This window comes from Physeter macrocephalus, chromosome 11 (genome assembly GCF_002837175.3).
Source record: "Physeter macrocephalus isolate SW-GA chromosome 11, ASM283717v5, whole genome shotgun sequence".
Classification (NCBI taxonomy): Eukaryota; Metazoa; Chordata; class Mammalia; order Artiodactyla; family Physeteridae; genus Physeter; species Physeter macrocephalus.
Genome location: NC_041224.1, coordinates 148,034,578 through 148,060,334, shown reverse-complemented (window position 1 = coordinate 148,060,334; position 25,757 = coordinate 148,034,578). Strand labels below are relative to the sequence as shown.

Here is a 25,757-nt window from a genome sequence, read left to right as displayed (position 1 = left end):
GGCGCGAACCCGGTTCCCCTGCATCGGCAGGCGGACGCGCAACCACTGCGCCACCAGGGAGGCCCTATGCTTTTTTAATTAAAAAAATTAAATCACGTAACAGAAGACAGAAATAGATTTGTATCTATTGCTGTGAAACAGGAGTATGTTACTTCATGTTTGAAAATTATTTTATAAATTGTTTTGTATCACATTACAGTCCAAAACACCAATTGCAATCTTTCTTTGATGTAAGGCAAGCATTTATATGAAAATATCTAATGCATGTCCATAGCTTGTTAGCTTTGTGGTGAGGAGAATAATGCTAATGAGGTTACAGTCATGGAGATAAGTTCCATTTAGAACACTTAGGTTGTCCAGTTCTGTGGCTGTAGAGGTCCATTCACATTCGCCTGCCGCCACAGGAACTGGAGAAGTGTAGCTTTGTTACAAAATGTTGAGCAAATTAGCATTAATAGAATCAGGGCAAACATATTCAATTGTAAGAAAAATCATTTGACATATATACACTACTTATGGTAAGGCAGTAGTCTCATCTTTGTATATAAGCAGTAGTACATTATTCCATTATTATTGGCAGTCAGTAGAGGAGGGGCTTTCAGCTAATTATATAAATACTCAACTCTGAAAGTATCTGTGTTAATATCAAATTCTGGATTACCAAGGGGTAGGGATGGGTAATTCTGGATTATCTAGGAGGAGGATTAACTGTGAATTATGTAGGCTCATGACTTTGCCTGCTTCTCATGTTGCTTTTGAATATTTCATTTGCCTTTACCAACTTTACAAAAAAGTAGGGAGGGCAGACTTGGGATACAGAATTCAGAAAATTAATTTTGCTACTTGTTAAAAGCCCTGAAAGCTAATGGTTAACTGACTGAGCTTTGAATTTATAATAGCCATGCTCTCCTGAGTTCATGATCATGGCAGAAACAAAAGTTGGCTATACATTCTATATGTTATGAACTTACCTGATATCTTGGCCTGGCCGAGCCTGCACCAGAATTCGTACTTCAAGCTCCTCAGTGCCCTATAATAAGAGCAAATCATGTAATTTGAAACAGAACAATCTAACTGAATTTTGATCAATAGAATTTAGCTACTTAGATGCCTTCATCATCAGATAGGCCCAGAATATATAAAAATATAGAGGAACAGAAAAGCCTTTGCTAAACCCTTTGAACATGATGAATTTCTACCACAGGTTCCTGAAAAATCAGGTTTGATGCCAAGGAATGAATGAATAAATAAACAAACAAACATTTTCACTGATTCTCATGCTTTTAAAAAATGTACCAATTCAAATACTGACTCTTACTTTGTAAGCAGCATTCTTAAGGAAAAAAAAAAAAAAAAAAGATGGCTACCCTAATAGATACAGTGAATGTGCATGGAGATAACCTGTTTCTTCTAAATCACGGGTTCAATACTATGCCAAGGTTCCTTGCATATATACCTGCAGGTATTTCTGAAATACCTGCAGAAATTTCAGTGAAGGACTTATAGTTTATCTGGTAGTAGATTTCTATAAATTAATGGTGATCATCATTTTTACATTTATGGACTGTGAATAACATTGTGACACTGGAACTGTGTCTTGTCATCTGGCAGAGTCTGTGGAGGCATGTGTTCTGGATTTCAATGCTCTGCTGGCTTCACTGATGCCAATAAATCTGTTGGACAGTTTTAACAGCAGGGCAATGTGATCTGTGTGCCAAGAGTTGAATTTTATAAGCCTTACTTGTGGGAAGGTGATTAAAGAGAAAATCCCCAAATCAAGAAAAGAGGGTGTGTCTCAGCATGGCCAAATTTTACTATATACCCAGCCGAGGAGAATATATATTTGTTATTAATTCTAACTTTAAAAATATAAGATATCTTAAACTTCTTTTCAAAACAAGTAAGATAGCCAGTCATTAAAACCTCAGTTGAAATTATTCTTTTATTAGTGACTGATTCTCTGGTTTCAATAATTGCCACTAGTTTCAGTGAGATAAAGGCCTACTTAGAACAGAGTCCTTTATTTTAGGCAATAGAGGGGGAAGTGACATAAATTTAATGCTTCCAGACTGTAATTTGGCAGCACAGATTTTCCTGAATTATAGAAAACCAGAGCTGAAAGGGTCATTTGGTTTAAATGCTTGGCTTAGTGTAATATTGAAGAACTTGCCCAAGTGTTCTCTCCTTCACATTTTATCAGAAGCTAGTCTTTTTTTTTTGTTTTTTGCGGTATGCGAGCCTCTCACTGTTGTGGCCTCTCCTGTTGCGGAGCACAGGCTCCAGACGCGCAGGCTCAGCGACCACGGCTCACGGGCCTAGCCGCTCCGCGGCATATGGGATCCTCCGGGACCGGGGCACGAACCCATGTCCCCTGCATCGGCAGGCGGACTCTCAACCACTGCGCCACCAGGGAAGCCCAGAAGCTAGTCTTGATGAACAAGTTTCTCAGCTAGGTGGTAAGTCAACAGTTAATATCTCTGCTCTTCTATCTTGAGGCAGTTTCTTTCCTTGCTTGCATATGAAATTTCTTGGCTCAAATGTGGCTCATATTCTGCTGTAATCACAGTAATGATCATAAAAACATCTCCTATAACAAAAGGTTTTCAAGCCTAAGGCAGTTCCTTATTTACTATACACTACAATGTAAGGTTCTAACATAACCAAAAAAATTGGGCTAATCTCATAAACATTGCAGAAAATAGGCATGACTTATAATACTGCCATAGGAATGGAGCCATAAGACCTGGTAATGACATACATCATCAGATTCCCTGATCAGTTCAGTATCTTCCACTTGTACTACTGCATCAGCACCACAGGGGATTGGAGCACCTGTTGTAACCCGCATGACTTGTCCTGGCATTACTGTCTGAGTTGGCTGGAAATACAAACATGCAAGAAAGAGTCGATTTACTTTACTGCTGCAAAGGAAAAGTCTGCAGGAGATGTGACAGTTTTTGAAACAAACCATAAAAGGAAAATCTTACAGTCTTATTCATTTTGGGAAAATGTAACAAAAGTCACAAACAGATATACTTACACCAAAGAGGCTTTCATTTGACTTAAGTAATGACTTAATTAGATGTCTTTCTTGGTGCCCTGTTTTCCTTTTGAAGACCTACCACTTACATTTGCCACTACTGTCTCTCACTCAATGTGAATTTTCTTAATATATGTAAAGTGATTTGACAGTCTTTAAAAAAATACCATGCAATATGATTTTATGAATGACAATTATGAAAAACCATCATGTTGATCATTTACTGAAGTTCTGATGTTTGAGAAATGTAGTATTTTATTAACCAACGTTTTAGTTAAATAAAGGCAAGGCCAGAAAAATTATTTTAATTATTGCTCTTGAAAATCTTTCTAAAATATATTAGTTCACCTTGCAACTAATAATAAAAGTCTAACAAATGTAAACAAATCATTTAAAAATGATTCCAGTGTATGTAATGATTTGGGTTAAATATTATATCCAAGATTTTTATTGTCTGAGCTCTCATATGAATGGTATGGGAGACTGACTACAGGACCTACCCTGCACACTTCCTCCCAGCAAAGGAAAAATCATATTTCTGTCAGCTCCATCTAATGGGTTTGATCTGGCCTCAGAAGAGTCACTTGTCATGGGCCATGATTTAGGTCAGATTTGGGAAAAGGAATGCTTTAAATTTCCCCAAAAAGAAAATTCTGAGCTAACATTAATTCCCCAATAAAAATGATATCTTTCCAAAGACATCTGCTTCTTAGGTATTTAAAATTTTAGGTTACAACACATGAATATTCTTAACACTACTGAACTGTACACTTAAAAATGGTTAAGATGGTACTTTTTATGTTATACATTTTTTTTTCTTTCCCGTTACGTGGGCCTCTCACTGTTGTGGCCTCTCCCATTGCGGAGCACAGGCTCCGGACGCACAGGATCAGCGGCCATGGCTCACGGGCCCAGCCGCTCTGCGGCATGTGGGATCTTCCCAGACCGGGGCACGAACCCGTGTCCCCGGCATCGGCAGGCGGACTCTCAACCACTGCGCCACCAAGGAAGCCCTATGTTATACATTTTTTACCACATTACAAAAAAATTAGGGAATAATTAAGGAAAAATACCCTTCCACTAGATGTACAATCAAAGTAAAACTGGAAATTTATTTGTTAGAAAAGCGTTAAAAAGCTTATTTCCATAATGTTATTGCTGTAAACAATACCACCAATAGCTAATATAAATTGAATACTCAATCTATATGCTAGGTTCAGTGTTAGGTGCATTATTATATTCCAGAATATAAGACTTATAAAGACAGAAATTTTCATTTTCTGTTTGCCTCTCTAGATTACATCGTCATTTTCCTGTGCTGTGGCCCAGAAGGCCAACCTCTATGGACTGTTTCAACCAGGTTCCCATCACTCTGGCTTCTGGTTAGGTTCAGCCAATGGGAGGGGCCAACAAGAGATCAGAGGGTAGGAGACAGAGAGAAGTACAATTTTTATTCCCCTTGCCCTTTCCCAGCTGGGCTGCAGTTTGGTGATGGGTATGTCATTTCTACTACTGATGCCACAGCTCCTATTAGGTGGACCTCTCCCATAGCTATCAATCTCCCAGGTCTAGGTACTACTCTCTCCCTTTGCCCCTTCAGACCTAGAGGTGGTAATGAAATCTCACTGTTGCTAGTACCTGAGTGCTTCACATTCCTTTGTTAGTTTCCCTTAATCCTGTCTATATCTTGGGGAGAGTCATTTCATTAATCTTTAATCACCCTCTTTCCAGACATATTTATTGCTCTATCATCCCAAAGCCTGGAAAGTGTCTGGCACAAAGTTGGTAGTCAATAAATATTTCCAGAATGAATGAATAAGTATGCATGATCTCACTACCACAACTACATGAAGCATGTAATCCTTCTTGGCTTACAACTCCAGTGTTCTCACTGATTTTTTCCCACAAGTCACTGGAGAAAGGTTCTTGGGATCAAATCTGGCATTGAACTACATACTTTATATCCCCTTATTATGTTATTTGAATAAAAGACATTTCAGGCTTATTTGGAATTGTTACATTCTAATGTAATTTTCTACCAAGATAATGCATAGAATTTTTAAAAAAAGCTCAAGGATCAATGCATTAATTTTTTTTTTAATTTTTATTTTTGGCTGCATTGTGTCTTTGTTGCGGTGCGCGGGCTTCTCATTGCAGTGGCTTCTCTTGTTGTGGAGCATGGGCTCTAGGCACGTAGGCTTCAGTAGTTGCAGCACGCGGGCTCAGTAGTTGTGGTTAGCGGGCTCTAGAGTGCAGGCTCAGTAGTTGTGGGGCGCGGGCTTAGTTGCTCTGCGGCATGTGGGATCTCCCTGGACCAGGGCTCGAACCCGTGGCCCCTGCATTGGCAGGTGGATTCTAAAGCACTGTGCTACTGGGGAAGTCCTCAATGCATTAATTTTTTTTCAACCCCAGATACTACTTATTATCTGGTGCATCTCTTAATTCACTAAACATGACCATTTTGCAGTGCAGTGATTTTTGATGAAAAGCATTAATGTTTTGATATATGTGTTTTTTAGTAGAGGTGCTAATGTCAAAACTATCTTCTGAGCCTGTGCAATAAAAATATTTAAGGACTTCTAAAGAAGTCCTTTTTTTCCCCTGCAAGTGCTTTTTGGCTAAGGCAGAAAGTGATTCCCAAAGTGAGTTTCAGGGTAGTTGCTTCTTAAGCTGAAGTGTGTTAGCCTGGAGCCCTCCCTCAATTTAGTCTGATTCAATGTACCATATTATGTAAATTTACTTTAAGTTTTACTGTGGCTATACCTGTAATTTTCTCTACTTCTTGGCTTAAACCAACTTTAAAGAAGTGTTTCTGTGTGGCTGCTAAATAAAAAATCTGGCTCCTCTCCAAAACCAGTAATTCTAAGTGGTAGGTGAAGGATTCCCACCAGCACACTTATATTAAATCTAATGTAAAAGATATTACTGGATATATAAAGACATTTATATATCTACTTAGAGTAGACATATAAACTGCAATTGAGTTGAATCAACTGGAAAAACTCTAGCAATAAATGAAGTACTTCCTTTAGATTGTTAAGACTACCAACTCTTCTTTAATTTTTATTGATATAGGTACCTTATATACTTTATAAAGTAAAAACTATAAAAATCTTGATTTTTCCTTGATAGAGATATTGAGTTGGATTTTTTGAACTTTGTCCAATGGTAGCACTTCATAATTACACAACTGAAATTGAAAGTGTCCAATGCTAACCAACAGGACCAAACTATAAGTGATTTTAGATCAAGTATTTTGGTACACCAATAAACCATGTTGTAAATAACTGTCTCAGTGTATGCAATGGTCCCCTAGTGTTCAAGTGTATTTACTTTCAATAAGTGAGCAATTTGGCTCTTGCAAGATCCCTGAGATTGCTGTAAAGAGTGTATGTGTATGATACATCAGTTATAGATAAAGTACATCACAGGTAACTTGAGGAAAAACCCTGTTTTCTTATATAGTTTTGATCTTTTTTCCCATCAAACTTTTATGAGAACTTACAAGAAGTTGGCAATTTTTAAATTTCACAACTTTTCTTGTGTTCCTTGTTATCAGTTGGAAGTCTTAACTAGTAAATAAAGTTTAAGGGTCCATAAGGCTCTTAACAATCTGCTACCTATGCCTAAGTATTCTAGGCTGTAACTACCACAAACTATTTGCAATTTCCTAATACCATGCAATTTTTCAAACACCACTGGGTCTTGACTTATACTGTTCTTTCTGCTTGGAATGTTCCTTTTTCATTTCTGTTTCTGTTTTTGTAAAACTCTCTTAGGCCCAGCTCCAATGTCATCTGCCTAGCCCTTCTAGGACAAAATGCTCAACCTCTCTGTTGTGCTCCATAGCACATGACTGACAGCATTAGTTTAACACTTAATATACTGTATTATATTTAGTTGTTTATACTCTGTCTCCTCCACTAGATGTAAACTGCTAAGAGTAGTAATCATGTATTAATCTATTTTATATTCCTAGAACCTAGCACAGTGCTTCTTGGTACAAACAGTAGGTATGTTTGATAAATGTTGGATAGACTCAGTTGAAGATCAGAGAAGTACTCCTTGATATTTTGGGGCTTTGTTAAAATAAAATGGATGCTTTGTATGTCCATTGTTGATGGATACACATACCAAGAGGTCAAGTAAGTTATGAGGTCATAATGCAAGTTATTTATAAAAAAGGGGCCTAAGTCTAGTTGTTCTTTTTGTCAGGAAAACAGTCATGAAGAGCAAAACCAGCCTGTGCACAGCATGGACACAGATCTAATTACTACAGTGCCAGGCTTAGCTTCAGAGACCTGTACACAGTACTCCTGAATGCTTGGATGTAGAGGTGAGGCAGCTGGGGTTACCACCATTGGCACCATCCTTCTCCTATATACTTCCTTAACCCCTCTCTATTTTTAGTACATATGGGAGTACATGCTAAGGCGTGGGATATAGCTTTTGCTCAAACTGCCCTATTTATTTATTTCCTCCTTTATTTTTATATAATCCTTATGAGTGTTTGGTGGTAGCAGAAGAGAAAAGTGCATTGGTTTTCCCTTTGGCTCTAGTCAATAAGGAAGGTGCTCTTTTAACCAACTTTCAAAACTCACTGGATTAACATATACTCTCTATTTCCTATTGAACGTAATGATGCGTACAGCACACTGTGTTTGAAACTGTTAGACTCTTCTCTTGTACACCTAAGATTCAACTGAGTTTGCTCCCTAACTTGTTTGTACCAGTTTGTGCCAATAGCTGCTACTGAATTAAGTTATTTAAATATATATTACATAAACCAATGATATATGAGTGTAAAAGGAGTTATTTTTTTCCTATAAAAATTAAGTTAAACCTTTGGAAAAACTCATTAAAAAAAGGCCGCTAAAAAAAACTGATGTCAAATTAGGTATGGGTGAAGCAACTGTAAAAAAAATTATAAAAATATAATAAAAATCTAGAAGGATTCTATACTTAGATACTTTGCAAAGGCCTTAAATTTTTTTCCACTTTAAAGAAACTAAAACTTGAAATCACATATAATGCCTTTTGGGTATAAGAGAAGTTCAAATAGCAGATACTTATTAAAAGAAAAGCCTTGGCTCTCCATCAAATTACTGACAAATAAATGTTCATTTATTTAAGTTACATTTATATTTATTTTAAAAGTAAAAGATAATTTCCCACTTGTAACTTATTTCCAATTAAATGACCAATTACTGGTAACCAAAGCATTAATTAAGAGGACTTCTACTCTACTTCCACCATGGCCCATTAGTGCTTCATTTCTATTAAGAAATACCTGTTCTCTGGTTAGCTCCCTGATGAGAAAAATTAATCAAAATGATTAGCTAGAAAGATTAAATAATCTGCTTCTTCTAAATTTCCCTGTATGTAACACGAGTCGGGGAAAACTCTGCAAAGACCACTTAGAAATTGTAGCTCTATTCAAACATTAATGTTTATACCAGAAGAAAGATTCATCCAATCACAGGGCTGGAAAATGCTTGTGGGGCATGTCTTCTGAGACATACCAGTAACACCGTGCTGTGTATTAATAGATGCAGATTCTTTCAGTTAAGAAATAATTCATTTGGTTCTTTCTCATGGGAACCATCCTTTCATCTCTTTGATAACTTGTCTAATCCTTCTCCAAGATTACCATTACAACAATGGCAGAAGTCTAGAATTAGAAGCCCAAAGTCCATGAAACTAAAATCTTTAGGGCCTTTCAGGCTTATGAATCTCACCTGTTCACCAGCTTGGGATTCCCCAATGATGAAACGATCTCCTGGGCCATCGGCAGCTGTGAGATGAACAGAACCAAGAACAATCATCAGAATGGACCTATAGCAAAGAATAAGAACCTAGTGTTGGAATTCTAAAATTTGACTCAAATGATCAGATAAGGCTTCAGGAAAGTGGAATACTTTTCTAATCTCCTAGTTTACAAAAGGGCTTTGTTATTAGTAGTTTGATCTTTGGTATCCACAACTCACAAGAACCAATAGAAGTGGTCCAGATTGTGCCTTTTCTTGGTGTCTCTGGAGATAGTTTTCATATTGTTCCATAATTTCCACTCTTGCACTTTTTAATAGGAAGTTCTTTTAGCCTAAATAAATGGGTATGTATGTGTTATATGTGTGTACACACTCATGGAGACATATATATGAAGTAGCAAGTGAAGTAGGAAGAACATATATTCTTTTCTTCATTTGACACTTGAAGGAAATGAGTTACAGAATGAAGAAACTCAGGTAGAAAAGGTTCAGTACCTTTAACAAGTTCTGGTTAGTGGTAGACCTAGGACTAAAACCCTAGTCCCTGAATTTCCAATACAGTGGTTTTTTTTTTTATGATGGATCAAAATGCTGTTTCTAAATCAAAATACACAGGCAGTGCTGCATCACAATTCCCATTGACTGTTTATTTTTAAATTGGAAGAACACTTTCAGACTTGAGATGGAAAAAACTTCTCATCCAATTTTTTTCTATATACAGTATAGTAATGGCTGGATGAAAAAATATTCCTGGAGATAAATGTATTCAGAAGGGTTTTCTTCACATACAACGTGGATTTCAGACCAATACTATTGGCAAGGCAATGCATACCTAATGAGTTTCATGATCATGACCATTTTCTCCTTGTAATCGGCATACAGCAAGGGTTTGGGGGCACATACACAGCAAAGATAACACTAGTTATATGAATATTTTAATCATATTTACAGTCATGTTGATAAATAATAAAAAGTATTTTCCCTCTTTTAGAGAGGAGATATAAAATTTATTGTTTCTTGGACTTCCCTGGTGGTGCAATGGTTAAGAATCCTCCTGCCAATGTAGGGGATACGGGTTCGAGCCCTGGTCCAGGAAGAGCCCACATGCCGTGGAGCGGCTAAGCCCAGTGCGCCGTAACTATTGAGTCTGTGCTCTAGAGCCCGTGAGCCACAACTACTGAAGCCCGCGAGCCACAACTACTGAAGCCCGCGTGCCTACAGCCTGTGCTCCGCAACAAGAGAAGCCACTGCAATGAGGAGCCTGTGCATCGCAAGGAAGAGTAGCCCCTGCTCGTTGCAACTAGAGAAAAGCCCACGCACAGCAACAAAGACCCAAAGCAGCCAAAAATAAATAAATAAATAAATAAATTTTAAAAAAGAAAGCCAGATATAAGAGAATCCATGTAGCCTGATTACATTTATTAAAAAAAACTATTGTTTCTTTATGTGACTACAAAGTAGTATTTTTTCTAAAGCCTTATATATACAATACTGTTTATAATGTTTATAATAAGTCACTTTTTTGCACAGCTGGCTTTGGTTAACCTGATGTGAAGAGGAACAAAAATTAACACTGGGTGTCTTCTACTTACTAGATGTTGTATCTTGTGCTTTTTAGACATTGTCTCAGTTAATAAACTCTTGGCTTTCTGGTGTTTTTTGGAATGCTATTGTATTTTCAGTGTTCACTTGTAAGAAAGAGAATACTGTAGTTTTCCTGCAATGGTATTCTTATGCTGCTTTCATAGGTTCTTTTTTCTTTCCTCTTTTTTTTTTAATGAAACAATTTAAAACACATAGAAATCACTGCTTCAACAATTATCAACATTTTACCAATTTTGTTTAATCTATCCCCGCACTTATTTTTGCAGTATTTTAAAGTTAATCATAATTTTCTTACTGTAGAAAATTAAAGTCAATTATCTTTCAGAGTTCTGCACTAACTGCATCTCAAAACTGAATAAACTTATTTTTGATTATTTCTCTGATAGAGATATTACCAGCTTTCCACCTCCCATAAGCAACCTAGATGTTTTCTATTTTTACTTCTTGCTCAAGGGAAAATTAGCATGGTTTTAGAGTAAAAGCTGAATCTGAATCCTGGTTCTGCCTATTATTAGCCTCAGAACTTTCAGCAAATTACTAAAACTTTCTCTAACCTTCAGTTTACTTGCTGATAAAAATGGGCATAACCATACTTTAATACCTTTTAAGGCTTTTTATTCCTTTCATTCATTCACTAAATTTCTACTTAGTGTCTTCTGTGCCCTTAGTGTTATATTAGATGCTGGGACAGAATAGAGACTAAAACTAGATATTGTTTCTATTCTAATGCAGTGTCAGTCTGTTGCAATGTTTTTCAAACTCTAGATCACAAATAGAGGTGGGCTGTAAAATCATCTTGTAAAGAAAAAGAACAGAAAATATATCTCGTCACACATGGTAAAGGTGAAAATTGTGTCAAGAAACTTATTTTTGTTTATATATATGCACGCATATATATTTATATGCATTGTATATGTTATATATGCATGTATATATCATTGGTTTGTGATGTCTAATGTATTAATGTGTGTCTTTCTATGGGTGTGGTGAAAACAAAACTCTTAAAGCCACCGATGTAGTGAGGGAGATAGATATTAATCAAATAGTCACATGAACGAACATATAAATTTGTATATAAATACAAATTTGTATATAAATACAAATTAAGAAAACCATTCTAAAGGAAAGGAACACAGTTTTATGAGAGAATACACTGAAAGTACCTGAACTACACTGGAGGGTCAGGGAAAGCCACCCTGATAAAAGCATTTATGATTTGAATATGAAGGATGAGGAAGAGCTAAGTAGGCAAAAATATGTGGGGATGGGGGAGAGGAGGGAGAGGGAAAAGGAGAGGGAGAGATGGGGGGAGAGGGAGAGGGAGAGGGAGAGAGAGAGAGAGAGAGAGAGAGAGACAGAGAGGAAAGGAAAATGCTTCATCTATAGATATTCACCTAAAGAAAACAGTATGTGTAAAGGCTCTGGTTCACATCCTCCCACTATCCTATAGTCTAGCTACTCTCAGGTGTACCTGAGAATACCAAGATGACTCATATTTCAGCTCCATAACATGTGCTACTCTCACTGCTTGGAGTGTCCTTTTCTTCTCCCTGCCTTCTGGTTAAAGACTTCTTAGCTTTTAAGACTCAGCTCAAGTGTCACCTTCTCTAGGAAGTCATATCTGACTTCCTTTCCCTCAAGAGTCACCTACTTCTTCTTTTGTTTCTGCAGTGTATTCCTGAAATAACTCTAATGATGGCTTCCTAATGTATTTGTAATATTTGCTTATTTGTCTCAGGGAAATTCCTACTACCTGCTGAATAATAGGTATTCAATAAATGTTCAATATACGAAGTATTCGAAAGTTCAAGAAACGAATGAGTGTGGCTCCTAAGAATCTTTATAGAAAGATGCATGCATGAATGAAAAATAAATAATATTTTCCACTGCAAAATGCTGTATTTTGAATGCCTTCCATTTTCTGCTGGTTCATGTATATTGTTTTCTTCAAAATATGAGTCAACATTCACCATCTTTAGAATGTTCAGAAAGACTGCTCTGTTTAATTCTATATAACTTAGATTATGTCTAGCATAGTGCCTAGCTCATCACTGATGCTCAGTAAATATTTGATAAAATAAAGAAATGAATTTGGCACTTCCATAATACTTAGGTGGGAAGTTTGTAAACTATCTTGTACACATGAGTATTGTGCTTTGTAAATTTTCTTAAATAATTTTATAAATGTGTGGTAGGTAGGGATCACTTCCTTTATTTCTTTTTTGAAACCCTCTGCTCTTCAGTCTTCCTCTTGTCTCCTGTTCCCCACACATGCAAATATACATACACTCAAAATGCTCATATCAGTGTTCTGCACAAATGCTCCGAACAAATGTCATTATATAATGAGTGGCTAGAGATAATCCGGGGCAAGGTTGGTATAGAGTGTCAGGGAGGCCAACAACTGAAAGATCCTTTAAGTGATTCTAAGAAGCAAGATGCTTTGTTGCCAAGGAAGGTACACTGACTGGGGAGAGAATATGTCTCACTTTAACTATGTTCTCCACTTTGCCCTGAAAATTTCCACCTGGGAAACATGCCTCTATATTGCTAGCTAAGGAAGGCTCAGTCAACCAACATTATAGAAAGTCCCTGGTACCAACGGAGGAGTCATTTTTACCATTTCCCTTATAACAGTGCTTCTCAACCCTTAATGTGCATAGAAATCACCTGGAGATCTTGTTAAAACACAGATTTTGATTCAGTAGGTCTGGAACAGGCCCTGAGGTTCTACATTTCTAACAAGTTGATGCTTATGCAGCTGGTTCACGGACTACCCTTTCTGAGGAGCAGAGCACTGTAAGACTGAAGGGAATACAGACAAATTCAGACTAAGAGAAAACTTAAGAAATAAAAAATTAGTGAACTACAACAGAAGTCCTGATTTTACATCAACACCAAGGCTAACTATTTATTATAAAGACAGAAAAGTAACAATCAATCTACCTAACTTACCGATATTTATTTTAAAATATCTATTAAAGAGACAGGTAAAAGAAAAGTTGCCATTTTCAAGATGAATTCTACCAGCTTGGGTGGGAGGGGGAAGAAGTGGAGGTACAGTGGCAGAGGAAGCTAAAGCTTGGAAAGAAATTAAGTAAGCCACAGTATGCCATTAGAAAAGATGGATGGATTCCAAGGATTTCTGTAAAGGCTTAGACTCTTTCCCCCCACTAATTCTGGCATTTCTGTTCATAAGTTTTCTTTTCTGTTTTGTAACTGTAGAATTTAATTTGAAGGAAGAGGTAAAAGCAATATAAACCAAATCCTAACAGCAAATGCACTGTATAATGCTTAATGCTAGACCCTGAAACTGCTCCCACTTCCACCTTTTTAATGTCCAGAAAACACTTTTAGTCTTTATTTGAAGATTTCTGATTATATCATTTGATATAAAATTGATACCATTAGATAACTATTCATTGTGGCAATGTATAGAAAATGATCATCCTCAAGCCATTTGCCCTAGAATTATCCCTCATTTTCATTTTCCAGCCATGTGGGAGCTCTCTTTAAATCTCTTGAAATCCTTTATAGCTATTCACGTATTTTCAACAACAAAAGCCTCATTAGGACTGAAAATAAACAGAGGCCATAGATGGCATAACTTTCAGAGGTTCTAGGCACCTCTATTCTTCAACAGAGGAATAAGGCAGGGGGACTAAGATTTTGTTTATCTCTAATTATGGAACCAAACTGTCTAAGACTGGATGATAGGCAACAGGGTAATAGTATTGATATTTATGTGTATACTAAAATTAACATTGTAGAACGAGTTTGGAGTGGTGGCAAGGGTAGGTGACAAGACTAGCACAACAGGATTAATATTTGCTGCAGTTATACTGAGGGATTAAATCAGGTGAGTTGTTTGGAATTTTAAATCTGCTGCCTGGAAAGCAGGGAGCAAGGAGTAGAACAGATGAATGAGAAGGCATTTTATATTCTTTACCATCATCTTCCAGGAGAAAAATGCCCATATATTGTTAGTATTGGGAAAAGATATATTATTTCCTTAAATACATTATTTTAAGCTTTTTGGGATTAACTTAAATTAATTATTCCAAATTATCTCTCTGCTCACATGAGTAATACTCCTATATCATAAGGCTTTCTTTTTCATCCAAAGTGTCTTACAGTGGAAGGCCACTGGCTGTCAAATTGAGTTGGAAAACTAGCTATGGCCAAACAGGATTTAAATGGACAAAACAGAAACCCTAAAACATGACTTTTGTGACAGAATAAGAACTAGCTCAAAATCAAAAAGGTTATACCGAATTTTAGTATGCATTTTAACACACTGGAAGGAAGTACAACAAAATGTTAATAGTAGCTAGACAGTGAGATAATGGGTTAAAATGTTCTTTTTGATTTTCTGTATTTTCCATAAGCATGTATTTAATCAGAATGTCTAAAAGAAAAAGCTTTAATATTTACTTAACCTAAATGGCAAGGATTTCTCTTAATATAATTTTCCAGAATTGTTTGTTGCACATGGTTCTCAAAATAATTACTGGCTTGTTTATAATTTTCCCTTTTCTTAAATAATCCCAAAACTAATTCTGAAGTGATAAGCCTTTCAAATTGAACATTTTCAAGAGAGTGAATTTGGTATTCTGAGATATTTTTACCTTTATTAACATCTAAGAAGCAATTGTGAGACAATGGACACCCACATCTCTATAGGAGCGTGTGAATGCATCAAGAAGATGGTTGGGGGCTTCCTTGGTGGCGCAGTGGTTGAGAGTCCGCCTGCCGATGCAGCGGACATGGGTTCGTGCCCCGGTCCGGGAAGATCCCACATACCGCAGAGCGGCTGGGCCCGTGAGCCATGGCTGCTGAGCCTGCGCGTCCCGAGCCTGTGCTCCGCAATGGGAGAGGCCACAACAGTGAGAGGCCCGCGTACCGCAAAAAAAAAAAAAAAAAAAAAAAAAAAGAAGAAGATGGTTGGCTTAATCAGTGTGAAGGGAGAAATAACTCCTCAAAAATACAAATAAAACTATTGTATTGCTTCTAACTGGTAAATGCTACTTTCATTTTCTTTTCTCTGCTTTCATCATTCAAATTCATTCCCTCCTGAATGTAGTTTTAGGTTTATTAGTTTACATCATCATCACTTGATTCCTGTCTTCTTTATACTCTATTCTTTCTTATTTTTTAAAAGCTGTTCCTATTTCTTATTTCTTTAGCTATTTGTTACTGTCTTGACTTTTCAACCCACATACCTTAAAGCAAGTGATCCTCCAACTGGTTTGGAGTTTTATCCCACATGTTTCTGAAGGATACAGGCTAATGCTTAGTGATCCAGAGCAAGTTAGCAACCTCTTTACACCTAGAGGGTTAGCAATGCTCACGGGTGCCACTGGTTATTACTGGACGGCCTAAGGCAAAGGCAGAGGAGAAGAAAAAAAAGGAGAATAAAGGGAGTGGGGAGAAAGGAACGGGAGTAAAGGAAGAAGGGATGGAGAGAAGAAGGTATACAAAGTACAGAGGTAGAGAGCCACAACAAGAGCCTCAGGGATATTCTTTACCAAAACACTGCCTGGGGTTGGTATTATAACACAGAAAAGACTAAGACCATGCCTTTTTGTTCACTGATGACTTCTGCTGCCTTAATTATGACGTTGATCATAATTAACCAGTCATTCCTACTTTGAAATTTAACCATATCCATGATGGTTATCTGTTATGTGTTATGTCTTTGTTATACATTCCATATCTTAGAGAACTAGCAATGTTTCACAGGAAAAGAAATAATGTGAATTAGCTGCATGGTGGATTATCTGTTGAACATTTTATACCGTGAGATGTCATTTTAAATGTTTGTGTGTGTGTGTGTGTGTGTGTGTGTTTGCATATGTGTGTGAAATAACTAAAATCAGCACCACTCTAAAACAAAAGAATAAATATGATATACTAAATGGTAACTTTATATATAAATTTCTTTGACAGATTCTACAGTTGCAGAAAGGATCTTTCCTGGCTCACTGGGCTAACTAGAAAAGCCAAAAGCAATAGTTTCTTTTTATTGAGCTGCTGCTACCTCATCTAAAAATCACAGAACAATTTTCTGTTTCAGAATAATTCTGCCTAATATAATTTATTTTCTCACTTTCTCTTACTTTATACATTACCAAGAATATAAAAAATAGACTTTCTTGTCCTTTTGGTGTTTCATCTGCTGTAGTTGTTTGTTCTACTCTGGAAGTAAGAATTCATCATTTCATAGCAATCCAATATGGCTACCAATTATAAGTTCAAACAGAATTTACATTTTAGAGGGAATAAGAAACAAGAGCCAGTGAGGCTATCAGAAGACCAAAATAATTTTCTTTCTGGATAATATTCATTATAATAAACACTATAGAAGAAATGAATTTGGAAGAGAAAACATAGGAGGCATTGGGGATTTGTTACTTATATTTTCAGAAATACTCTAATTTGTGAGATAGAGCTGAATGAGGTGCATTTAAGACAGTTTCCTGAGAAAGAATACACTAGTAGGAATTAATCTCTCCACCATTTTATTAGAATAACAGTTTAGATAAATGTTATCCTTTTTTCAGAGATGGTTTAAGAAAATGTGATAATAATAATAAAAAAGTAATAATAATAGTAATAACAGGTACTATTATTAAACATTAAAAAAAAACCTATTGAGTGCTTTTTTGTGTGTGTGTGTTTGCCATATACTTTAAGGCCTTCTACAGTCTCACTTAATTCTCACAATAACCTGTTGGGATAAATACTGTTATAATTATCACCACTTTATAGATGAGAAAACCAAGGCTAAAAAAATTTTAGTGATTTGCTCAAAGTTACATAGATGGAACTGGTGCTAGAACCCAGATCACTCTTACTTTGTTATCACTCATTTTGTTATCACTCAAAGTCCATAATCTTAACCATTTGTTCTACTGTCTCCAACAGAGAAAGATACTGCTAAGAGATGGCAATGGAACACGGAGGAGGTCAATGAACGTATTTAATTACAAGAAAGAGGAAATTATTTCAGTAGCTAGAGTAAAAAAAAATCCAAAACCAAAAAATCAAGTAAGGGACTACATAAATGACCATTAAAAAGGAACTGGCCTTCTTAACAGCTCTGATAAACTGGGAAATGTTTTTAGACATTTCTTCAATGATACCAGCCTTGAGTTAATAACCAATAATAGTTTCTAAGCAATTCAGTTGCATTTTCATTTTGGGTTCTTTCGTAGATTGGACTTTAGGCAGGCAAATGCTATTTAGTATTTGCTTTTGAGCTTTATGCAATCCCAGGCAACTCTAAAGGCATGAGCTGCTGGTACCATCTGGGGCTTCAGAGCCTTGAAATATGGAATCTTCTAGGGAATTAGAGGTTTCCCTCATGCTTGCTTTCTATGAAGCCCTTATTGATGTTTGAGTTTAAAGCAGGAGAAAAAAACTTCCCCACTTTATCCCTGTCTTGGGAGTTTGCTCTTCTTTCTTGGACCATATAGATGTTTTCAACTAGAAAACATTTGGACTTCCAGACCAAGACTGTCTGCCATCTGGTATGTGTAGAGGCCGAAAGAATAAATCACGATACAGTGTTGTTATCAACCTCTACATATTTATTTGTAAGTAAGAATTTTCAAGTAACTGTAGTACTGTCACTGAAAAGTTTTAATCAAGATTGTGCTGGAAAATATATAGGTGTAGGTTAACATTGTTATCTGTGAATAAAATTATTTTGACAGACAAGGGGGAAATAGATGTAATAGTCATTAGGTACCTGGGCTAAGCCAAAAATCTGAAAAAATAAAAAAATTACAATGTGAGTATGTTGATACTCAAGAAAACCAAAATATTTACCTCGGACAGCATAGCCATCTTTTACTGATGCTGGGAACGGGGGTAGGTTGTCTTTTGCATATACATCTTGAGCAAGGACTCGCCCCATTCCATCTGTAAGAGAAAAGAAGGAAAATATGGATGTTAAGTGCAGTGGGTTAAACAGGTAGTCCTAAACAAGATGGACATATGTACTTGTCTGACAAGGCTTGTATAAGGGCTCAGTCAGATCTCCTGATTTCTATCCCAAGGAATAGGCGACAGAAGGAAGAGATGCATCCTAGTGTCTGAAATGAAAGATTAAGGTTCAGTCAATTAATAGCAATGCTTGCAGAGATTATTTGAATATGAGTAGCTACACAGTCATCAAAGATGTGTTCAAGTTGCTGTGTCATTAATCCTTTAACAATCCAAAGATGATTTTCTTTAAAAAGTAAATTCTTAAACAGTCATAGTCATTGACCCAGTAATTTCACTTCTAGAAATCTATCTTAAGAAAATGGATAAATCTTTCTGTACATGTTTATTTCAGAGTTGCTTACATTAGTGAGAAATGGAAAGAAATCAAAAGCTTAACAATACAGAAATTTAAACAATGATGTATCCTTATGATAAAATATTATACAGGCTAAAGTAATATTTGTGAAAAATATTCACTGACACAGGAAAATTCTTATGACATACATTTTAAAAACATGCAGAACTGTACATATAATGTATAATCCTATGTTAAGATATATGTATATAGAGCAATAGAAAAAGATGGGAAAGGCATACATGAAAATATAAAGTATTTGTTTACTGTAGTATGTTAGAATTATGTATAATTTTATACCCTTTGCTATAATTTTCTGAAAATTTCCAAGTTTTCTACAATGATCACATGTAATTTTTAGAGCTTTTTATCCTTTAGAAGAGAAAAGTATAGAAAAGAAAGGAGCTTCCTTATCATTCTATTTAACTTTAGCCAAAATTTTGGCTTTATTAACCTAAAAAAATTAGTGACTATAAGAGCACCAGTGACCTATTGTGTGAAGTGACTATTCAAACCACTATTCATCCACTCTGGATGACAATCACATTTGGTTACAGCTCAGGAGTTTGATTTAGTGCCAAAAAGAATAAAAGTTTCAAGAGTCATGACCAATTCCTTAAATCCTCTAGTCAGAATCTGTCATTATTATTATTATTACTATTGTTATTATTTTAAAGAAGTAACAGAATAATTAATAGGAGATAGAGAAGGAAGAAGAGGAGGAGGAAAAAAAATCAAGCTTCTCTCCAAAGACTATAAGTAATATAGAACTTGATTTACATAAGATGTTTGTATAGATGTAGAAAATTCCATTGTTTCCAGAGCTGGATGAGTCTTTTTTTGTTTATTTCTTTTTTGTTTTTAGCTTTGTCCTTCTTAGCCACCTAGAGCCTCTGGTTTCCAGATTCCAGGACAAAGAAGTAAGGACAGACAGATTTTAAATTTTGTACTCTGATCCACAGTGATAGTGATATTGACTCTTTCTTTTTAAAGAAAGTGACACCTGAATTGTAAGGGAGAACTTCTTAGCAGATTCTAGCTGTAGGTACTCCCAGGAGATTGAAGCTATTCTGTAGCTATGGACCATACTTTGTAAGACCAGGGAAGTGGTAGGACCAGAGGGTCTGGTTTGTATTCATATATACAACATTAACTCCCAAATGAATCTGAAGCTATAAGGTAGTCTCTGGTAGTGAGCCCCACGGCATCTGCCCAGGGTCACAAATAAACTACCTGGGGTAGCTCCTTATCTGAAACTATTCTGGTCTGGTGTGGCGAATGAAAATATAAGTGCTATGCCAGTTCAGATCCTAAGAGAATAATTTTCTGGGATTTGGAATAGCTCAGTAACAGTGGTTAATAATCAAATATAGTAGCAGGGCTGAGTTTTTCTGGCAGCTGGTCCAGTTAATCTAGTAAATGTTTATATAGCATTTTATAAGTTACTAAGTAATATCATATACATATATAATCTCATTTAATCCTTAAAAAATCTAGCAAAGCATTATTATATTCATTTTACATATGAAAAAAGAGAAGTTTAAACAGGGTAAGTAACTTATCCAAGGTCATATATTTCACAGGTGGCTAAGGTAGGATTGAAATTTAGATCTTAGAGCATCAATCATTACTACAATGGCAATAGCTACATACTCTCCATGTACTGCTCTTCCTCTGTTCCCCTGACATTTAAAAAAGCTACAAGGTGATTCCTCAAAAAATTAAACATAGAATTACTATATAATCCAGCAATTCCACTTCTAGGTATATATTCAAAAGAATTAACGGCAGAGACTTGAACAGGTATTTGTGCACTATTTTAATAGCAGCATTATTCACAATACAGTAGTCAAAAAGTGGGAGTAACCCAAGTGTCTAATGACAGATGAATGGATAAACAAAATGTATTATATACATATAAGAATATTATTCAGCCTTAAAAAGGAAGGAAATTCTGAAACATGCCATAATATGGATGAAACTTGAAGACATTATAAAATAAGTGAAATAAGCCAGTCACAAAAGTACAAATATTGTATGATTCCACTTATATGAGGTAATCAGAATATTCAAAATCAAAATCATAGTATCAAAAAGTAGAATGGTGGTTGCCATGGGCTGGGAAGAGGGAGGAATAGGAAGTTATTTTTTAATGAGTATGGAGTTTCAGTGTGGGGAGATGAAAATGTTTTGGAGATGGATGGTAATGATAGCTGCAGAATAATGTAAATGTATTTAATGTCACTGAACTGTACAGTTAAACACAATTAAAATGGTAAATCTTATTTTATGTGTGTGTTACCACCACCACAAAAAACTACAAAGAACTGATGGCATCAACAGCTAGCACATGTTATTTTTCCTTCCTAAGTCCTTGCCAGTAGCCCAAGAGAAGTGATACATGCTCATCATGGCTCTTTTTATTCCTGTATTCCAGAAAGAAAGAGGTTGAACACTTAGTATGCTAAGTTTGAAAGGCTGTTGATACTGACAGTTGTAGATATCGTAGTGGCTTAACATAAGTTAACTAAGTTCTTATTGATAGCCAATTTAGAGAAAAGAGTATCAGCTGACTTGATTTCTCCCTTTAATGCCTGAGTTACTCATATATCTTACTGTGCAATTCCACTCTGGAGGGTTCCTAAGGTATAGAGTCTACTCAATCATAATTTGACAAAATTAGATTCTGGAAACTAAAGTAAAAACTCTGTTCTGTAAGTTTCCAATAATAATTGACCCCCTACCCCCATCCTACCATACACATAAACACTAAAAATTAGCCCTCAAATCTGAGGAGGCTCAAATAATAACTCTGGATTGAGAAGATGTACATACGACAAGAATAAGTGAGTTTATTTAATTATTTATTGAAGTATAGTTGCTTTAAATGTTCTATAAGTTACAGGTGTACAATACAGTGGTTTGCAATTTTTACAGGTTATACTCCCTTTATAGTTATTACAAAATATTGGCTATATTCTCTGTGTTGTATAATATATGATTGTAGCTTATTTTATACCTAATAATTTGTACCTCTTACTCCCCTACCTCTAACTTGCCCCTTCCTTCTTTCCTCCCCACCCTGGTAACCTCTAGCTTGTTCTCTACATCTGTGAGTCTGCTTTTTTATTATATTCACTAATTTGTTGTATTTCTTAGATTCTGCATATAAGTGATATCATACAGTATTTGTCTTTCTCTAACTTACTTCACTTAGCATAATGCCCTCCAAGTCTATTCATGTTGCTGCAAATGGCAAAATTTCATTCTTTTTTATGGCTAAGTAGTGGTCCAGTGTGTGTGTGTGTGTTTGTGTGTGTGTGTGTTTGTGTGTGTGTGTGTGTAACATCTTCTTTATCTGTTCATCCCCTGATGGACAGTTAGGCTGCTTCCATATCGTGGCAATCATATATAATGCTGCCATGAACACTGGGGTGCATGTATCTTTTCGAATTAGTGTTTTTGCTTTTTTGGATATATACCCAGGAGTGAAATTGCTGGGGCATATGGTAGTTCTGTTTTTAGTTTTTTGAGAAACTTCCATACTATTTTCCACAGAGGCTGTACCAATTTACATTCCCACCAACAGTGTATGAGGAGGTTCCCTTTTCTTTACATCCTATAAGCGAGTTATTTAAATGCTACAATCCACCCAAGCTTCATTAGGCTACAAAATAATATACAGATCCTATTTTAAGAATTCTGTAGTGCTAGCATAAGACTTGCCTAGCATAATTTGAAAAATGTTTATACTGAGATTGAGCTTTATTTCTGACAAGTGTCCAGTTTCTGATACAAAGAATGATTTGCCACATCTTAAACATGGTGGGCTTTTTCTTATTTTATGCCATTGCAAATAATGTTGCCTTGGACAGGAATACCTTTTTTCCTTCTTTTCTCCCCCTAGTGAATCTTAGGCAACCTTTAAGTTTCAGCTCAGATGTCATGTCTTTGGTCTTCTGTCTCTAAACAGGAAAAGTTAGTTCATTGACCAATTTATTTATCAAACACTGGGAACCTACTATATGCTAGACACTGGGGACAAAAATACTAGTAAGACCTGGCTGATTCCTCAAGGAATTCACATGTAACAGTGCATGTGAGAGAGGGGGATATGGAAAAATAAAAACATGATTACAAGATAGTATGATATGGGCAGTGACAGATATATGATCAGGGCAATATCGGAAGCATACAGAAAAAACCACCTAACCAACAATTTGTGGAACATCAAGAAAATCTTCCTAGATGAGGTATCTATGCTGAGTTTTACAGTTTGAAGTAAGAACCAAGTAGGAGAAAGGAGGGGGCATTTTAGACAATGGAAGCAGGATCGAGGGAGTTTAAACTTAATCTTATGAAAATGGGAATCCAATGTAGGATTTTTAAGCAGAGTAATGACTTCAGGTTAACCTCCCAGCAGTGTTTAAGTCTCTTCAGAGATAATGGAACTTTTTATGAACTTGCCTAGTGACAAGATACAGAATGGTTTGGAGGGATTGTACTTAGTCTTCATATTCTTAAAACATTTGTATCCATCTGTTATGGTACACTTTCCACATTACATTACAGTTGTTTGTGAAATTATCTTGACTTCTCCATCAGGTTGTTAATTCCTTGTTGTCACAGCATATCTCACCCATCATTGTATCCCCAGTACCAAGCACAGTGCTTGATACTTAAAAGGCACCCAGTAAATGTTTGTTGAATGACTGAGTCAATGATTGAGTACATTAATGATCAGAACTAAGGAGGGAAAGAAATGTCAGGTAAATAGAGAAAAAGGTCATATCAATCAAATACAACCAACTTCATCCAGAGAATACATAAAATGGAGAAGGACATCTTGTTAACTTCTACTCTCATTATTTCCCACTTAGACTCCTCTAAGCAAGTCGTTTTGTTTGTGTGTGTGTAATGGATGCTCACCTCCATGCTTACAGTCATGGCTTGCCTAAACCTGGACTATCATCTTCCTTTTTGATATCAATAAATGTCTATCACCTATTTCAAGACCCCATTTAAGATAGTAGGTTCTCCTTGATTATTGCCCCTTTGAATACTACTCTTGTATACTCAGTTAGTAATATATCAGCAAGTATTTGCAAAATTGTGTGTAAGAGTTCTCAAGGTGGTGAGTGTGAGAAAAGTGTGTGTTTGGTTTCTTAAGTTTCTGAAGAAAGAGAACTGTATTTTTCATTTATGGCTAATCAAAGCAACAAATACAGGTTATATTTAAAATGACTTTTAGCAGCCTAGACTTCCAGAGGAGTCTCTGCTATTATTTAAATTCAGTTCTTCTTAAAAGGCAAGGACAAATCCAAGAGAAATGAAAACATATGTCCATGCAAAAACCTGTACACAAATACTAATTGCAGCATTATTCATTAACAGTCAAAAGATGGAAACAATCCAACAGTCCATCAATTGATGAATGGATAAATAAAACATGGTATATACATAAAATGAAATATTACTTGGCCATAAAAAGGAGTGAGGTATTAATGGGAACTATAAAACATTGCTGAAAGAAATTATAAAGAAGATACAAATAAATGGAAAGACATCCTTTGTTCATGGATTGAAAGACATAATATTCTTAGTGCCCATGCCATCCAAAGCCACCTATGGATTCAACGTAATCTCAATAAAAATGCAAATGGCATTTTTTGCAGAAATAGAAAAATTCATCCTAAAATTCATATGGAATCTCAGGAGACCCTGAGCAGCCAAAACGATTATAAAGAAAGCAAAGTTGTAAGACTCACACTTCCTGATTTTATAACATATTACAAAGCTACAGTAAGAAAAACAGAGTGGCACTAGCATAAAGACAGACAAATAGACCAATGGTTTGATAGTTAATTTTATGTGTCATCTTCACTGGCCATGAGATACCTAGATTAAACATTATTTCTGGGTGTGTCTGTGAGAGTTTTTCCAGATGAGATTAGTATTTGAATTGGTGGAATCAATAAAGTATATCACCCTCCCTATTGTGGGTGGCATCATTCTATCCACTGGGCATCTGAATAGAACAAAAAGGTGGAGGAAAAAAATTGTCCCTTTTGCTTTCTGCCTGCCTGTTTGACCTGGGACATTGGTCTTCGCTTGCCCTTGGATGGGCTTTATATCAACTCCCTTGGTTTGCAGCCTTTTGGACTTGGACTGGAATTATAATACCAGCTTTCCTCGGTGGCCAGCTTGCAGATGGCAAATCATGGGACTTCTCAGCCTCCATAATCATGTGAGTCAATTCCTCATAATAAATCTCTTCCTATATATATTCTGTTGGTTCTGTTTCTCTGGAGAACTCTGTCTAATACAAACAGAAGAGAATAGAGCCCAGAAATAAACACTCACGTATATGGTCAAATGACCTTTGACAAGGATATCAAGACCACTCAATGGGGAAAAGATAACCTTTTCAAAAAATGATGTTGGGAAAACTGGATAGCCACATTTGAAAGAATGAAGCTGGACTCTTTTATCTTCCACCATATACAAAACTTAACTCAAAAAAGATTAAAGACCTAAATGTAAAACCAACAACTATAAAACTCTTAGAAGAAAACATTGAGGAAAGGCTTCATGACTTTGGATTTGGCAATGATTTCCTGAATATGACAACAAAAGCACAGGCAACTAAAGCAAAAATAGACACAGGGGACAACATCAAACTTAAAAACTCTTGTGCATCAAAGGATACTATCAACAGAGTGAAAAGGCAAACTTCAAAATGGGAGAAATATCTGCAAATCATATATCTGATAAGGGGTTAATCTCTCCTGAATACATAAAGAAATCCTACAACTCAAAAACAAACAGATCTAATAACCAGATTAAAAATGGGAAAGGCACCAGGAATAGGAGCCCCCAGAGCACTTGGCTTTGAAGGCCAGTGGGGCTTGATTGCAGGAGCTCCACAGGATTGGGAGAAATAGAGACTTCACTCTTTTTTTGTTTTTAAAAAACCTTTACTGGAGTATAATTATTT

The 25,757-nt window shown here is 36.0% G+C and overlaps 1 protein-coding gene across 14 annotated transcripts in view; it reads right to left on the bottom strand.

The window, feature by feature from the left end:
* The window catches only part of GPHN (gephyrin), a 651,195-nt gene that overhangs the window by 81,584 nt on the left and 543,854 nt on the right, over positions 1 to 25,757 (bottom strand). For all 14 annotated transcript variants that reach the window (XM_055088534.1, XM_055088535.1, XM_055088537.1 and 11 more), the window contains 4 exons: positions 18,247 to 18,339; positions 8,779 to 8,834; positions 2,759 to 2,878; positions 972 to 1,030 (listed from right to left, as the gene is read on the bottom strand). In XM_055088534.1, the coding sequence (XP_054944509.1) occupies positions 972 to 1,030; positions 2,759 to 2,878; positions 8,779 to 8,834; positions 18,247 to 18,339 (328 nt within the window). The remainder of the gene's footprint in view (positions 1 to 971; positions 1,031 to 2,758; positions 2,879 to 8,778; positions 8,835 to 18,246; positions 18,340 to 25,757) is intronic.